Here is a 13,304-nt window from a genome sequence, read left to right as displayed (position 1 = left end):
ATACAGATTGAATAACATCGGGGAGAGGCTACAACCCTGTCTCACTCCCTTCCCAACCACTGCTTCCGTTTTATGTCCCTCGACTCTTATAACTGCCATCTGGTTTCTGTACAAATTGTAAATAACCTTTCGCTCCCTGTATTTTACTCCTGCTACTTTCTGAATTTGAAAGAGAGTATTCCAGTCAACATTGTCAAAAGCTTTCTCTAAGTCTACAAATGCTAGAAACGTAGGTTGGCCTTTCCTTAGTCTAGCTTCTAAGGTAAGTCGTAAGGTCAGTATTGCCTCACGTGTTCGAATATTTCTACAGAACCCAAACTGATCTTCCCCGAGGTCGGCTTCTACCAGTTTTTCCATTCGTTTGTAAAGAATTCGCGTTAGTATTATGCATCTGTGACTTATTAAACTGATAGTTCGGTAATTTTCACATCTGTCAGCACCTGCTTTCATTGGGGTTGGAATTATTATATTCTTCTTGAAGTCTGAGGGTATTTCGCCTGTCTCGTACATCTTGCTCCCCAGATGGTAGAGTTTTGTCAGGACTGGCTCTCCCAAGGCCGTCAGTAGTTCTAATGGAATGTTGTCTACTCCCGGGGCCTTGTTTCGACTCAGGTCTTTCAGTGCTTTGTCAAACTCTTCACACAGTATCGTATCTCCCCTTTCATCTTCATCTACATCCTCTTCCATTTCCATAATATTGTCCTCAAGTACATTGCCCTTGTATAGACTCTCTATATACTTCTTCCACCTTTCTGCTTTCCCTTCTTTGCTTAGAACTGGGTTTCCATCTGAGCTCTTAATATTCATACAAGTGGCTCTCTTTTCTCCAAAGGTCTCTTTAATTTTCCTGTAGGCAGTATCTATCTTACCCCTAGTGAGATATGGCTCTACATTCTTACATTTGCCCTCTAGCCATCCCTGCTTAGCCATTTTGCACTTCCTGTCGATCTCATTTTTGAGATGTTTGTATTCCTTTTTGCCTGCTTCATTTACTGCATTTTTATATTTTCTCCTATCATCAGTTACATTCAGTATATCTTCTGTTACCCAAGGATTTCTACAAGCCCTCATCTTTTTATCAACTAGATCCTCTGTTGCCTTCACTATTTCTTCCCTCTAAGCTACCCATTCTTCTTCTACTGAATTTCTTTCCCCCATTCCTCTCAATCATTCCCTAATGCTCTCCCTGAAACACTCTACAACCTCTGGTTCTGTCAATTTATTCAGATCCCTCTCACCTTTTTGCAGTTTCTTCAGTTTTAATCTACAGTTCATAACCAATAGATTGTGGTCAGAGTCCACAGCCCCTGGAAATGTCTTACAATTTAAAAGCTGGTTCCTAAATCTCTGTCTTACCATTACATAATCTATCTGAAACCTTTGAGTATCTCCAGGCCTCTTCCATGTGGAACCTTGTTTTGTGATCCTTGAACCAAATGTTAGCTATGATTAAGTTATGCTGTGTGCAAAATTCTACCAGACGGGTTCCTCTTTCATTTCTTACCCCCATTCCATATTCACCTACTACGTTTCCTTCTCTCCCTTTTCGTACTACCGAATTCCAGTCACCCAAGACTATTAAATTTTTGTCTCCCTTCACTATCTGAATAATTTCTTTTATTTCATCATACATTTCTTCAATTTCTTCATCGTCTGCAGAGCTAGTTGGCATGTAAACTTGTACTACTGTAGTAGGCGTGGGCTTCGTGTCTATCTTGGCCACAATAATGCGTTCACTATGCTGTTTGTAGTAGCTTACCCGCACTCCTATTTTTTTTATTCATTATTAAACCGACTCCTGCATTACCCCTATTTGATTTTGTATTTATAACCCTGTATTCGCCTGACCAGAAGTCCTGTTCCTCCTGCCAGCAAACTTCACTAATTCCCACTATATCTAACTTTAACCTATCCATTTCCCTTTTTAAATTTTCTAACCTACCTGCTCGATTAAGAGATCTGACATTCCACGCTCCAATCCGTAGAACGCCAGTTTTCTTTCTCCTGATAACGACGTTCTCCTGAGTAGTCCGCATCCGGAGATCCAAATGGGGGACTATTTTACCTCCAGAATATTTTACCCAAGAGGACGCCATCATCATTTAACCACACAGTAAAGCTGCATGACCTCGGGGAAAAATTACGGCCGTAGTTTCCCCTAGCTTTCAGCCGTTCGCAGTACCAGCACAGCAAGGCCATTTTGGTTAGTGTTACAAGGCCAGATCAGTCAATCATCGAGACTGTTGCCCTTGCGACTACTGAAAAGGCTGCTGCCCCTCTTCAGGAACCACGTTTGTCTGGCCTCTCAACAGATACCCCTCCATTGTGGTTGCACCTACGGTACAGCTATCTGTATTGCTGAGGCACGCAAGCCTCCCCACCAACGGCAAGGTCCATGGTTCTTGGGGTTAGATATAACCTCAATATGTTTCCCTTATTAGATAAGAATCATAATGGAAAGCAATCTATTAAAGGAGAGAAATACGTGCCTTGATTTGTGGTCTGTACCAGGACAGATGGTGAACCCTTCTTAAATACTAAGCCATTAAGTTTTTATGGAGGTAATGGAAGACAAGTACAGGTAGGTCACTTTAATAAACAAACTACGGGATGGATCCCTGCTCATTAAAACAGCGTCCCTGATCGGTCATGCCCTTTGCTAACCTGTGACAAGCTTGGTGATGTCTCAGTCACAATTAAATCCTCCTCCCCATCCCCCCCCCCCCCTCTGTCCATCTCTCTGCCTCCCCAAGGAATCTAAGTATGGTCAATATATACTTCAAATGGGCGATGGGTGAGGCATTGTGATACATGCAAATTTAGAAAGAAGTGGTGTCCATTTTATCCATCTGGTCCAGAATTAGGGCCTAAAAGTAGCAAAGTAGACACCAAAGCATTTACGTTGAGTTCTGAGGGTGACTTATTGCCAAATAAAGTAAACTGTGTGACATAAAATCCTATGCAATACTCACCTTGTGGTGCTTCAAGGTATTAAATTTGGCCACATTATCTTCTAAGTGTATGAATGTGGTAACTGCAGATGACCACTGCAAGAAGATGCCCTCTATGCTTTATTGCATCCATTACTGGGAAGATTGTTCTCCCCAACAACAAGCCTGCCACACCGCTAGAAGCTAGTGGGCAGGGTGCTCTGGAAATAAAGACACCAGGATCTGACATGCAGATGACATTATATCACTGACTGTTGACAGGATGAAACAGAGAATGGAGTCTCAGGGTCACAAAGAGTTATAGACTATAAAAGAGTCTATGAATTTGTGGCAGTTTTTCCCTGTGATCATCTTGCTGTGTGTCCACCGTCCTCTGTTGTCTGTGTATTGATCACACCAATCTGATCTATTCCATGACAAGCTACCCAACCTTGTTGTACTTGAGACACTCCCGTGGTTGCCGCTTGTGTCCTGTTTGGGTGCCTCACCTTTGTTGTTGCATAGTGTTTCACAACTGACTGAGTCACTTACTGAAATCCTGTGTGATAATGTCGAGGTGGTGAGTCAGGTTTTAAATTTCATCCACCAGAATGGAATGTATACTTTCATCTGAACCTTTCATTGTTATGGTCCTGCTGGCTGTTAGACAGTGGTGGCGCGTCATTTCCTGGTGCAGTTTTAGCCCTGGAGGACCTCTGGCTGTCCTAAGTGGAAGGCTAGAAGGTTGATATGGCCCATGACACATCTACTCAACATTAATATCGCCATGTGTTTTAATTGCTTTTAAAAATTGTTTTGTGCTCTTCATATTAGATAGCTTACTTGTTGACTCTATTGCATAGGTACAATGGGTGAGGGAGGCTGTTTGGGTGTGGAGGTTGGTCTTTTGCCGAGTTTTACAAATGGGATCCTGCATTCCTGTCAAAATTGCCAAAACTGCCCCCACCTCCCACATAAAACTACATTAATCCATTTCATCTTCACAGATTTGACAAATTTTGTAAGGTTTAATAAAAATGAAACATTGTTGAAAAATATCACATATAGTAAATGAACTGTTTTAATATAAAATACTGTAAAAAAACAAATTAAACATATCATTACAGTATAAATAAACTGAAAGTGTATAAACTTTCTAAAAAATGGAAAATAAAACAAAATATATATCTTTATTTAATTTGGTAAATAAAAAAAATCTACTTACCAACCGGCGCCAGAACATACACATCAAAGATGACTGTAATAGGAAGTTTTTGGAGCCAGTGGCTCCTTCTTCAGGCAGATGGGGGAAGGAAGAGGGTTGAAGGAAAAGGACTGGAGAGGTCTAGGAAAAGGGCTAGGAGCCACTGGTTCCGAAAGCTTGCCAATTACAACCATCCTTCAAGTGTGTGCTCTGCCGCCACTTGGTGAGATTTTTTTATCTATGTAATTAAATAATTTTGTCAGTAATTGAGTGTGCAAGTTCTAATTAGAAATAAAAGAAAAAGGCTAAAATTAAGAGCTTAGAAAATATTCCTTTCAAGGATTTTTTTAACATTATAATTTGACTTTGTATTTTCTTTTGTTGAGCGAAGCAAATTCATTGATTATGTCATCGAAGCAACATTTGCCAACTTTGTTGTGTTCTACTGACAAGAGAGCTAAATTTGAGTGTCTGCTTCCAACCATACTTGATCATAAGTAGTCTTTTTATCACCTTTAATTTACTGAAACAGCAATCACTGGCATTCTCATAAATATCCTCAAAGCCATTTGAATGTTTGCATATGTGTTTCTTAACCCATACTTGAAAAAATTCTTTGAGATATCTAAATGGGAAGCTGTGTCACTGCTCTTCAGCAATTCTTTCATCTAGAATTTGAAATAAGCTGTTTCATTAACTAGCTCTGCTGTACCAATAACTGTACTATATTTGACATCAAAGTCAGCTGCACATTTCTGAAAATAATACAGAGCTACATTTAATGTGCTTCATGATAGGAAATTAGTCAGGTGTAATGGAGTGATTTATGTGAAATCTGTTTATTCCATTTTTCTTATCAGTCAGATACAACGAAGCATTCTGTCTCTTTCTCACTCCAGTACTCAGTTGGCAGAAGCTGGCAAGTCAGAAGCCTTCTGTGGTCAAGTAGTATGCTGCAATACAGCATGCCGAAGTGCACTGTTGCCACATAATCTGTGTTAGCAATAGACCTGTTATGATTAAGTCGTTTTTGTATTGTGCTGTTATGACAAAATTGCACCTTAGGAAAGACACTATGACAGCAGTGTGAGGACTCTCTCAGAGCTTTTTTCCCCCAGGTAAGTTTTTATGCCCCCTATTTGCGTGTGCCATTGCAGAGGTCTATCTTGCCATGTCCTCAGTATGGCCCCAATCTTCCACCCCATGACAAGCTGTGTGATGAGTCTACAGCTGTTTCTGCCTGATGTTTGCCTCACCTTATTATCTTTAATCCCATGTCTCTTTTATTAATTCATGTCCTAATTTTGTGACATATCCAGTATGAATGGTCCAATGACCCTCAAAGTTGGGTACTTTAAAACCAATTAATTTATTCATTCTTTTTCTCTTTGTGCTAAACATTTTCATCCTCAGAGGTAAACATTTGGTATTGACAACTTAAATACTCTGCAGTTTGTATCCTGTCCATCTTACTAAAGTAAAATGTTTTCCTTACATTTCTTAACATTCCTTATTACACCTGTAGTCATTGATGTTATTACAGCCTTATAACAACTGATGTCCTTCTCTACATCATCTGATTCATATTGTGTGCTCTAAGACTTTGTCCTCATGAGCAGGCACTCTTTCTGCTGGAAGTAATTTTCACCCAAGACATTCAGAACAATTTCTCACCAATTGCTACTTCCAGCACCAGTTTTAATTGTGTGACTCTCCCATTGTATAAATAGCAAGTTGAAGTCTTTCCCTATTACAATAGCATAATCAAGAAACTTCCAATTTGAAATTAGGATTTTTGAATTTAGGATTTACTACTGGTTTCTGCCAAATCGGTGCTAACGCTATGAGGATTTCATTACCTTTAATAAGTGATATTAATTCACTGACCTTTAACATGGATGCTCCTGCAGTATACTAATACCACATTAACATTTTTTTTCCCAATCTGCAAGGAATAGAGTTCTCTTCTGAGAGTAATCTGGCTAATCCATCTTTGATATTAGCAGGTAATTTGGTATTGACACTAAGGAGAGGTTCTTTTAACCTAAATAGCCCCAATGTGCACACCACATGTACTATGTTACCAGAATAACCATTTCCTTTGTGTAGTGCACACATACCTATAGATTAGCACTCTACAATTCTCCACCTGATAGCAGAGTTTTGCGACAATCAATGTTAGACAGTTCACATATGTGAAGTAGCTCTGGCAACATGGCAATATTAGGCGTTGACATGCTACTGATTATTTATGGCTACCTGACATACTCTGTATGAAAGACTTATCTCGAAAGTGTTACATTTTGTTACTCATCATGGTTTGCATTGTGGCACCTACTAATGAGACAGTAGAATCTGGAAGAAATAGCTGCATTCTTAATGGTGTTTAGCATGTCAATACTGTCAGAATGTATTAAAGCATGTCGACTCTGCATCAAATATACAACCTTCCAACTGCATTTCTATGTGGTGTTATAAAGGCTAACATTTCAGGTAAAAAAATCTTTGATCTCTAAGAAGCAAGTAACTTGTGTTATATGTGGCAAAGCTGACCACGAAGATGGAATACAATGTGTCATTCGTCAAGTTTGTATTATTGCTCTGGTTGATGCACTGTGCAGAGTGAATTTTTATTGGCTTATGTTGAAGGCCTGTAGATGCTAGAATTTAAAATTAAGAGCTTATATTTTATACACATGCAAAGAAAATATATAAGGCCTTACTCCTTTTACTGTTGTTTGCATTTATTGTAAAGAGAGTCAACTACAAAATAATACTCTACAAATCCAGAGTCATATAATGACATTATAAACATCTGTACACATAAAAGTACCTTGAAAGCAAAATCCTATCACTGATTATTAATTTATTTTCAGGCAGTCCTGGTTCTGGGTTCGTAGTCACCTGCTTGCTATACATTTTATAGCCACTGGCAATGATATCCAGTACAAGTCATTAAATATGCAATGAAATGCCCAAACTAGTTGTGATTGTGATACTATTTTTATTGATATGTGTAACTGTCTCTCGTAATATTTTTAGCACTGCTGTGTATTTACAGTGTTCACAAATATGTTGTAATTTGCATTGAAACAAAACAGTACAGAAGTGTTATGCAGTGTAATATGGTTTTGCACATCCTAAAACATTAATCATCCTTCTTACTTCCTTATTTACCAAATATTCATTTGCATCTGACATTTCCAAACATCAAGTTTCCATTGTGCAGCAAACAGTGCTGTCAGCTGCAACGGTACTTTCAGTTCTTCATTGTTACTGCCCTTTGTTGCCTAGATTCTAACAGCTGCAGCAATAAAAGTAGGGTGATAAAACTATAAGAGGAGTGGGTGTCTGAAGCTTTTTTGAAAACAAAATGAAAGTTAGACTCCATAGTGTTGTAAGATTATAAAACATTGTTGCATTAGCCAGCAGACAAACATTTAGTGCAGTGCCCTCATAAATACAGTTCTAATAGCACATTTACTTACATTTGCTACAAGGTTAATCAAATCCTACCAGCTAACAGTGAAAGATAATTACAATAATTTTCTTAAATTTTCCCTTGTTCTGTATTCCATCACTAAGTGCCCTGTTGAAAAAACATTGAATGATATGTTTACTTTGAAGAGTGCAGAAATGAAGTCATTCAGTCTACCGTCAAAACTGGAACTCCTGCGTGCATGGACACACTGCTCACCTGCTAAAAGTGGCATTGCTACCAACTAATAGATGTTGAGTGCTGTGTCTTCCATTTAACAGTTCAGCAATAGGAGACCTAAGTTATTTACAAAAATTAAAAAGGAAACCATTATGAAAGACTTTGTGGCGTATTGTACACACATAAATATTTGAACTTATGACATGTTTGTTTGATTTCAGAGAGTAAACTTGCTAGATTGAAGCTGAAGCGAACAAAGAAAGACCTGGTTCAGTCTTTGGATGAAACTCACAAATCTTGTATGGTGAGACTGCTATCTGAAGGGGCTACTCATTCAGCTGAAGATCTTTTGTTGGATGCACCTCTAAACAATTCTAATGTCCTATTCCGTCGTCTTGCACCAGAACGTCAAGCTCTCACTTTTGGAGAACTAGTTGAATTACTAAAGGCTGACCAGTTGTCTGAAAAACTGTTTGAGGAAACTGAAGAAGGAGATAACAGTGTCAGTTCAGCTGAAGAAAAAACAAATCATAAACAGTTACCTGAGGCCAAGTCCAACAATGAGCAAGCACCTTAAATATCTACTGTTCTCTGTAATTAACTGTGGTAATGTCAATACATTATATGTATATTTGCTACTGTAATAGAGCTATTTTGTGGGAATTTTTTAGTGTCTCAGGTGTGAATGATTTGTAATATTTGTATTTTGTAGAAAATGTTACCTATGTCTGTCACACAAGACATTAAGCAATTTTGGCAAATATTAGAAGTGGATTTATCCACTGTGACAAGAATTATAAATGACAACTCTACAAGTTATGTCTGTTTCCTGTTCAGGTGTATGAACTTGGCTCTAACCTAAATTTCTGCAATATTATGTGCTCATCATTATTGACATATTAAACATTTTTGTGACTGATATAAAAAGTGAGAGAGAAAGAAGGGTCGCGCACTTTTGACTATTGAACATCAGTTGCTGTAGTCATTATTCTGGGCTAGATTCTACTTAACAGAAGACTATCCAACAATGTGGAAATAAGAAAAAGAAACAAGTATCAGTGAAGGGTACTAATGATCATGCTAATAAGTAATAAGTAGAATGCTGTATTTAGCTTAATACTGGTGTGTATAAGGTACTCTATGCCAGTGTGGAAAAACTAGTTGATACGTACGAGATTTACATTTTTTGCTTAAATGTAACTGTCTAATACAATGGCCATAAGAAAATTATTTAATGTACTATACAGCATCTGAAACGGTAGCTTCATTTAATATTCTCAACATAGAACATAAAATAAGCGGACCTAAAAGTACAGCATATAGTGTTCTAAACTGTGAATGCAACAGATAATGTCTGTTTTTCATTTTTAGAGTTTTATATACTGGTTTTCTGACAGACTTGCTGCATTTATGCAGTTTATATTTTTTAGCTATTGTGCCTAAAGAAACAAGACGTGCTGATTATTGAGAACAACACTAACAAACAAAATTATGAGACTGTCATAAAGCGTGTATTACCATTGTAGCTGTCTTATAGTTTAATTTAGTTCTCTTTGTGGACCAGAAGGTTACGCCTACTAATGGTTTTCACAGTATGCAGAGATAGCTGTAATACAAGCTTTATGTGAAAATCACACAGATAGTGAGTCTTAAGGTAATGGTAAATAACAGTTAACAAGAACAATGGTGTTTGTTATTATGTAAGTTGTACCTTTTGCCACTTTTCTGCACTAATTTAATCTGCAGCCAGATACTTTTTTTATCATCACCATTTTCTAATTGTACTTCTTACGATGATCCCTCTCTCCTTCCTAATGCTGTGGTGTATAGAAGGGCTACACTCTTAACACATAAAGGGGGCAGATGCAGACATGCAGATACAGATGTTCCATAGTTGTCCTGTATCACATCAGGAGGAAGCCCAGGATGCTTTCCTGAAAGAGATCAGTGTCCAATTTTCTGCCTTATCCTTTCCCAATCCAACCTTGCAGTCCGTCTCTAAAGACCCCAGCCTGTAAGATGTTTACGCAGCAATTCCTCCAACACTACTCACAGCTAAATGAAAATTGTAGGTACCCCACCAGAAAAATTACCTGTGCTTGTGTTTTACGCAAGAAAATTAGAATTTAAGAGCTTCTGAGGTAGGTGACCAAGCTGAAAATCTGAAAACCCATGTTCCCACGAGTGTCAATTGCAATACTTATTCATCTTCCATAACTAGACTTCAGCCTTGTGCCTACATCATGATGTTGTGTACTCACTGAAACCACTGTATGCAGTCAGATAAGTATAATCTGCCTATTGTCAGCCGATGATTTTTGCCTTTTTTTTATTCATCAGAAAGTGTTACATAATTGCTACTAATAAAATGTAGAACATATCCAAAGAGATAGCTTGTATTACTTTAAGTGATGAGTTCTCTCTTTCCCCCGAAAATTCTTGCCAAATTCTGCTATATGATGTTGGCAGGGATTACTGAATTAAAAGAAAGAAAAAAATGTTCAGGAGAGACTATTCAGCATTTAAAGTTAGCAATGAGAACGGTGTATTTTTTCATAATTTCAGTGATAAAAATCTAAACTGGTGACTGTAAAATGGGGCAGTGACAGATGTATATAATATCTGCTTTCAACAGCTTGCCTTTTAATAAAGTAATTAAAAGCTTCAGAACAGTGCCTTTTATGAAGCTTCGGAAGTGTCACACAAATATTCATCTTACTTTGAAAATTAAGAAAGACGTTAGAAAGGAAAGCTTTAAAAATATAATCTCTTCAACTGGAATTTCTGTGTGCTCTAGCAATGGTGAGATTGTGTTGTCGTACGTGTATAATGTTGATTTGTGTAGTGTGCATAGATGCCTTCTTGGAAATAATTGTCATTTTAAAGAGAATCATAATAGGCATGACTACATTATTGTAAGTATGTGTGTACCATAACCTGGTATTTCTTGTGGTGAGAGGGGAGAAGGGATGCTGGTATCAGAGGAATAGGTGGGATTTTATATGTTTACTTCCTGCAAATCCTACGTGAAGTACCAAGTTGCTGTTTATGTGTAGTACAAAGTTTATCAAGCACTAGTTGCTTGTTGTTTAGTACAATGAAGGAATAAATAATTACTTTCACTGAAAATCTGACTTGTTCAATTCTATCACTTTCTTACTATTTACTACTTAACATATTACTCTTTCATCACACAGGATACAGCAAAACTGCTTTCACAAACTTCAAATGATGCTAAAGTATGTGAAAAAGACCTGCTTGGATAAGAAAGTAGTGGTATAAACCAACAGTTTTGCCCCAGGAACCTAAATGTCAGAGTGGAAGAAGAAAATTAAATATTGTCAATGACTGTTGCATCTTGAATATACATTATTTCGTAATTTTTATTATTATTTTTTTAATTTCCCAAGACATTGCCACAGCAGTAATGGCTCAACATTTTTCTTGTTACTAGAAAAATTTAAGAAGTGCAGTATACTGCATCTTCAGGAGATCCTGATTAATAATAAGGTTAATAGTCTTTGAGTCATATGGTATTTCAAAACCCAACACACTATTATATATTTAAATGGTCACAACTTCTATTTTAAATATAAAGAAAAGTATTATTGGTTCATATGTTAGTACACAGGCTCATGTCAGCTTTAGATGAGGATCTTCTGTAGACTGAAGTAAAGTACTTGAACAGAGTTTGAAGTAACAGCTCTAGCCCATGTGAGTTCTCAATGTCAGTGACTGTAAAATTTAGCTACAAAAACACAGTGTGCTGGAAATAGGAAGAGGAAAACCAAGGTGTTAAACTGCCTTTTTGGTATTCAGTGACAGCCAATGTAGTATTCATATTAAATAAATCCTGCGTCAAGTTAAATTTTTATTCTCTCTTTAAATTAAGAAATACACTGCTGTAAAAGACTATGTGAATTACAGACTGCTGGCTTTTACAGCATTTCTTTGCAAATATGGGTCAAAGAGCACAAGCAGTGCAGATAATTGTACTGAACTCTCCCAACACATTAATTTAGGGGAATGGACAAGTTTGCTGTTGTGACCACAAGGTTTGGGTGGAAAAGAGACACTCTTTTGTTTGTGTTGGCGTATGGGGGTGGGAGGAGGGGACTGATCTCTTGCGTGTGGTTAAGTATGCCCTCAGCATTCATCTGCAGGAGTATGATTGATTGTCATTATTTTTTAAATCTTTTTTTTTTTTAATTTTTTTTAAGAGGCATAGAGTTTTCCTGTAAGTAGGCAAAACACACAATTTTGAAAGGATTGTGTTGATTACATCATTGTGCAGTGGATATAATACCTTGATATACCCTTTTCCTTTGGAATGTCTCTATCTTCAGCAAGCAAATGGGCATTACATCTGCTGAATATGTAGTGTTAGAATCAACCAAAGATATCTGAAATGTGATGGACAATCTGATTTTGTCCATTGTAAATGGTTTTTGAGAAAGCCTGTGACTGTGAAAATAGTGGGTTTGTTTATCAATAACTTTTCTGCTGCCAGTCATGATTTTCTCTTATTCATATTTTACATGACATGTTTTGGGAAATTACTCTCATTTTCAAATGTTTTCTCTTTGTACCCTGCCATTTTTTTATAAATGTTTTCGATGTGGGAGGTTCTGCTTTGTTTTGTTGACGGTACTGCAGTATATAAAAAATAAAGGGCACAAAATGGATTTGTTAAAAGAACTGGAGATACATTCACATTACAGAAAATATGAAGACAAAATGTTAAATGAAAAACTTCTAGGTGAATCAGTCAGTTTCTTCAGATGCTTTGACAATATACTTAAATAAAAATATTAACATGTAGAAATAAGCACCATTCTAAAATAGTTATAAGCAGGTTAAAACTGTGTGCCGGACCGAGACTCGAACTCGGGACCTTTGCCTTTCGCGGACAAGTGCATCTGTAAAGTTTGGAAGGTAGAAGACGAGGTACTGACAGAATTATGATCCATACTGTCAAGATAAATATCCTCTGTATGAAAGGGTATCATACTCTGTGGAAGACCTGTAACATTATCCCTGTCAACTGTTTCTAAAAACATCTTTGTAACTGTTTGTTTATGTAAATTATTCTCGATGTACACTGTGCACTGAAAATTGTGTGTGGTGTTTAACATGTGTGAGACTTTGCACAAATGGACCATAAGAAAACAGTAAGTACAAGTTCTTCCAAATTTCACCACCATCTGCAGAAACATCAATAACTAACAAAAAATAGTGAATTTACTAAAATAGGAATCACTTCCCAAAACACCTCATGTAAAATATGAATGAAAGAAAATCGTGCCTGGTAGAGAAAAGTTATTTATAATCAAACCCACCGACAGACAATTTTGAAAGCCATTGAAATTCAAACAATGAGATCTTCCACTCTCTCCATAGGTCTGAAATGCATCAAATTCTGCACATGGGACCACCGAAACTAATAACACTTGTGTTAAATCTGGTGATCTTTGTGATCAAACAATTGGTCCTCTTGTGATACACCACTTGC

General features: G+C 37.2%; 1 protein-coding gene across 1 annotated transcript in view; it reads left to right on the top strand.

Annotated features, from left to right (window-relative positions):
- LOC126194788 (uncharacterized) overlaps positions 1-10,921 on the top strand; it is a 33,026-nt gene extending 22,105 nt beyond the window's left edge. The window contains exon 2 of the mRNA XM_049933090.1: positions 8,014-10,921. Within this exon, the coding sequence (XP_049789047.1) occupies positions 8,014-8,369 (356 nt within the window). The 3' untranslated portion in view covers positions 8,370-10,921. The remainder of the gene's footprint in view (positions 1-8,013) is intronic.
- Positions 10,922-13,304: the final 2,383 nt, after the last annotated feature.

Source organism: Schistocerca nitens, chromosome 7 (genome assembly GCF_023898315.1).
Source record: "Schistocerca nitens isolate TAMUIC-IGC-003100 chromosome 7, iqSchNite1.1, whole genome shotgun sequence".
NCBI lineage: Eukaryota > Metazoa > Arthropoda > Insecta > Orthoptera > Acrididae > Schistocerca > Schistocerca nitens.
The sequence above is the reverse complement of the archived record's forward strand: the minus strand, read 5'-3'. Positions and strand labels throughout refer to the sequence as shown.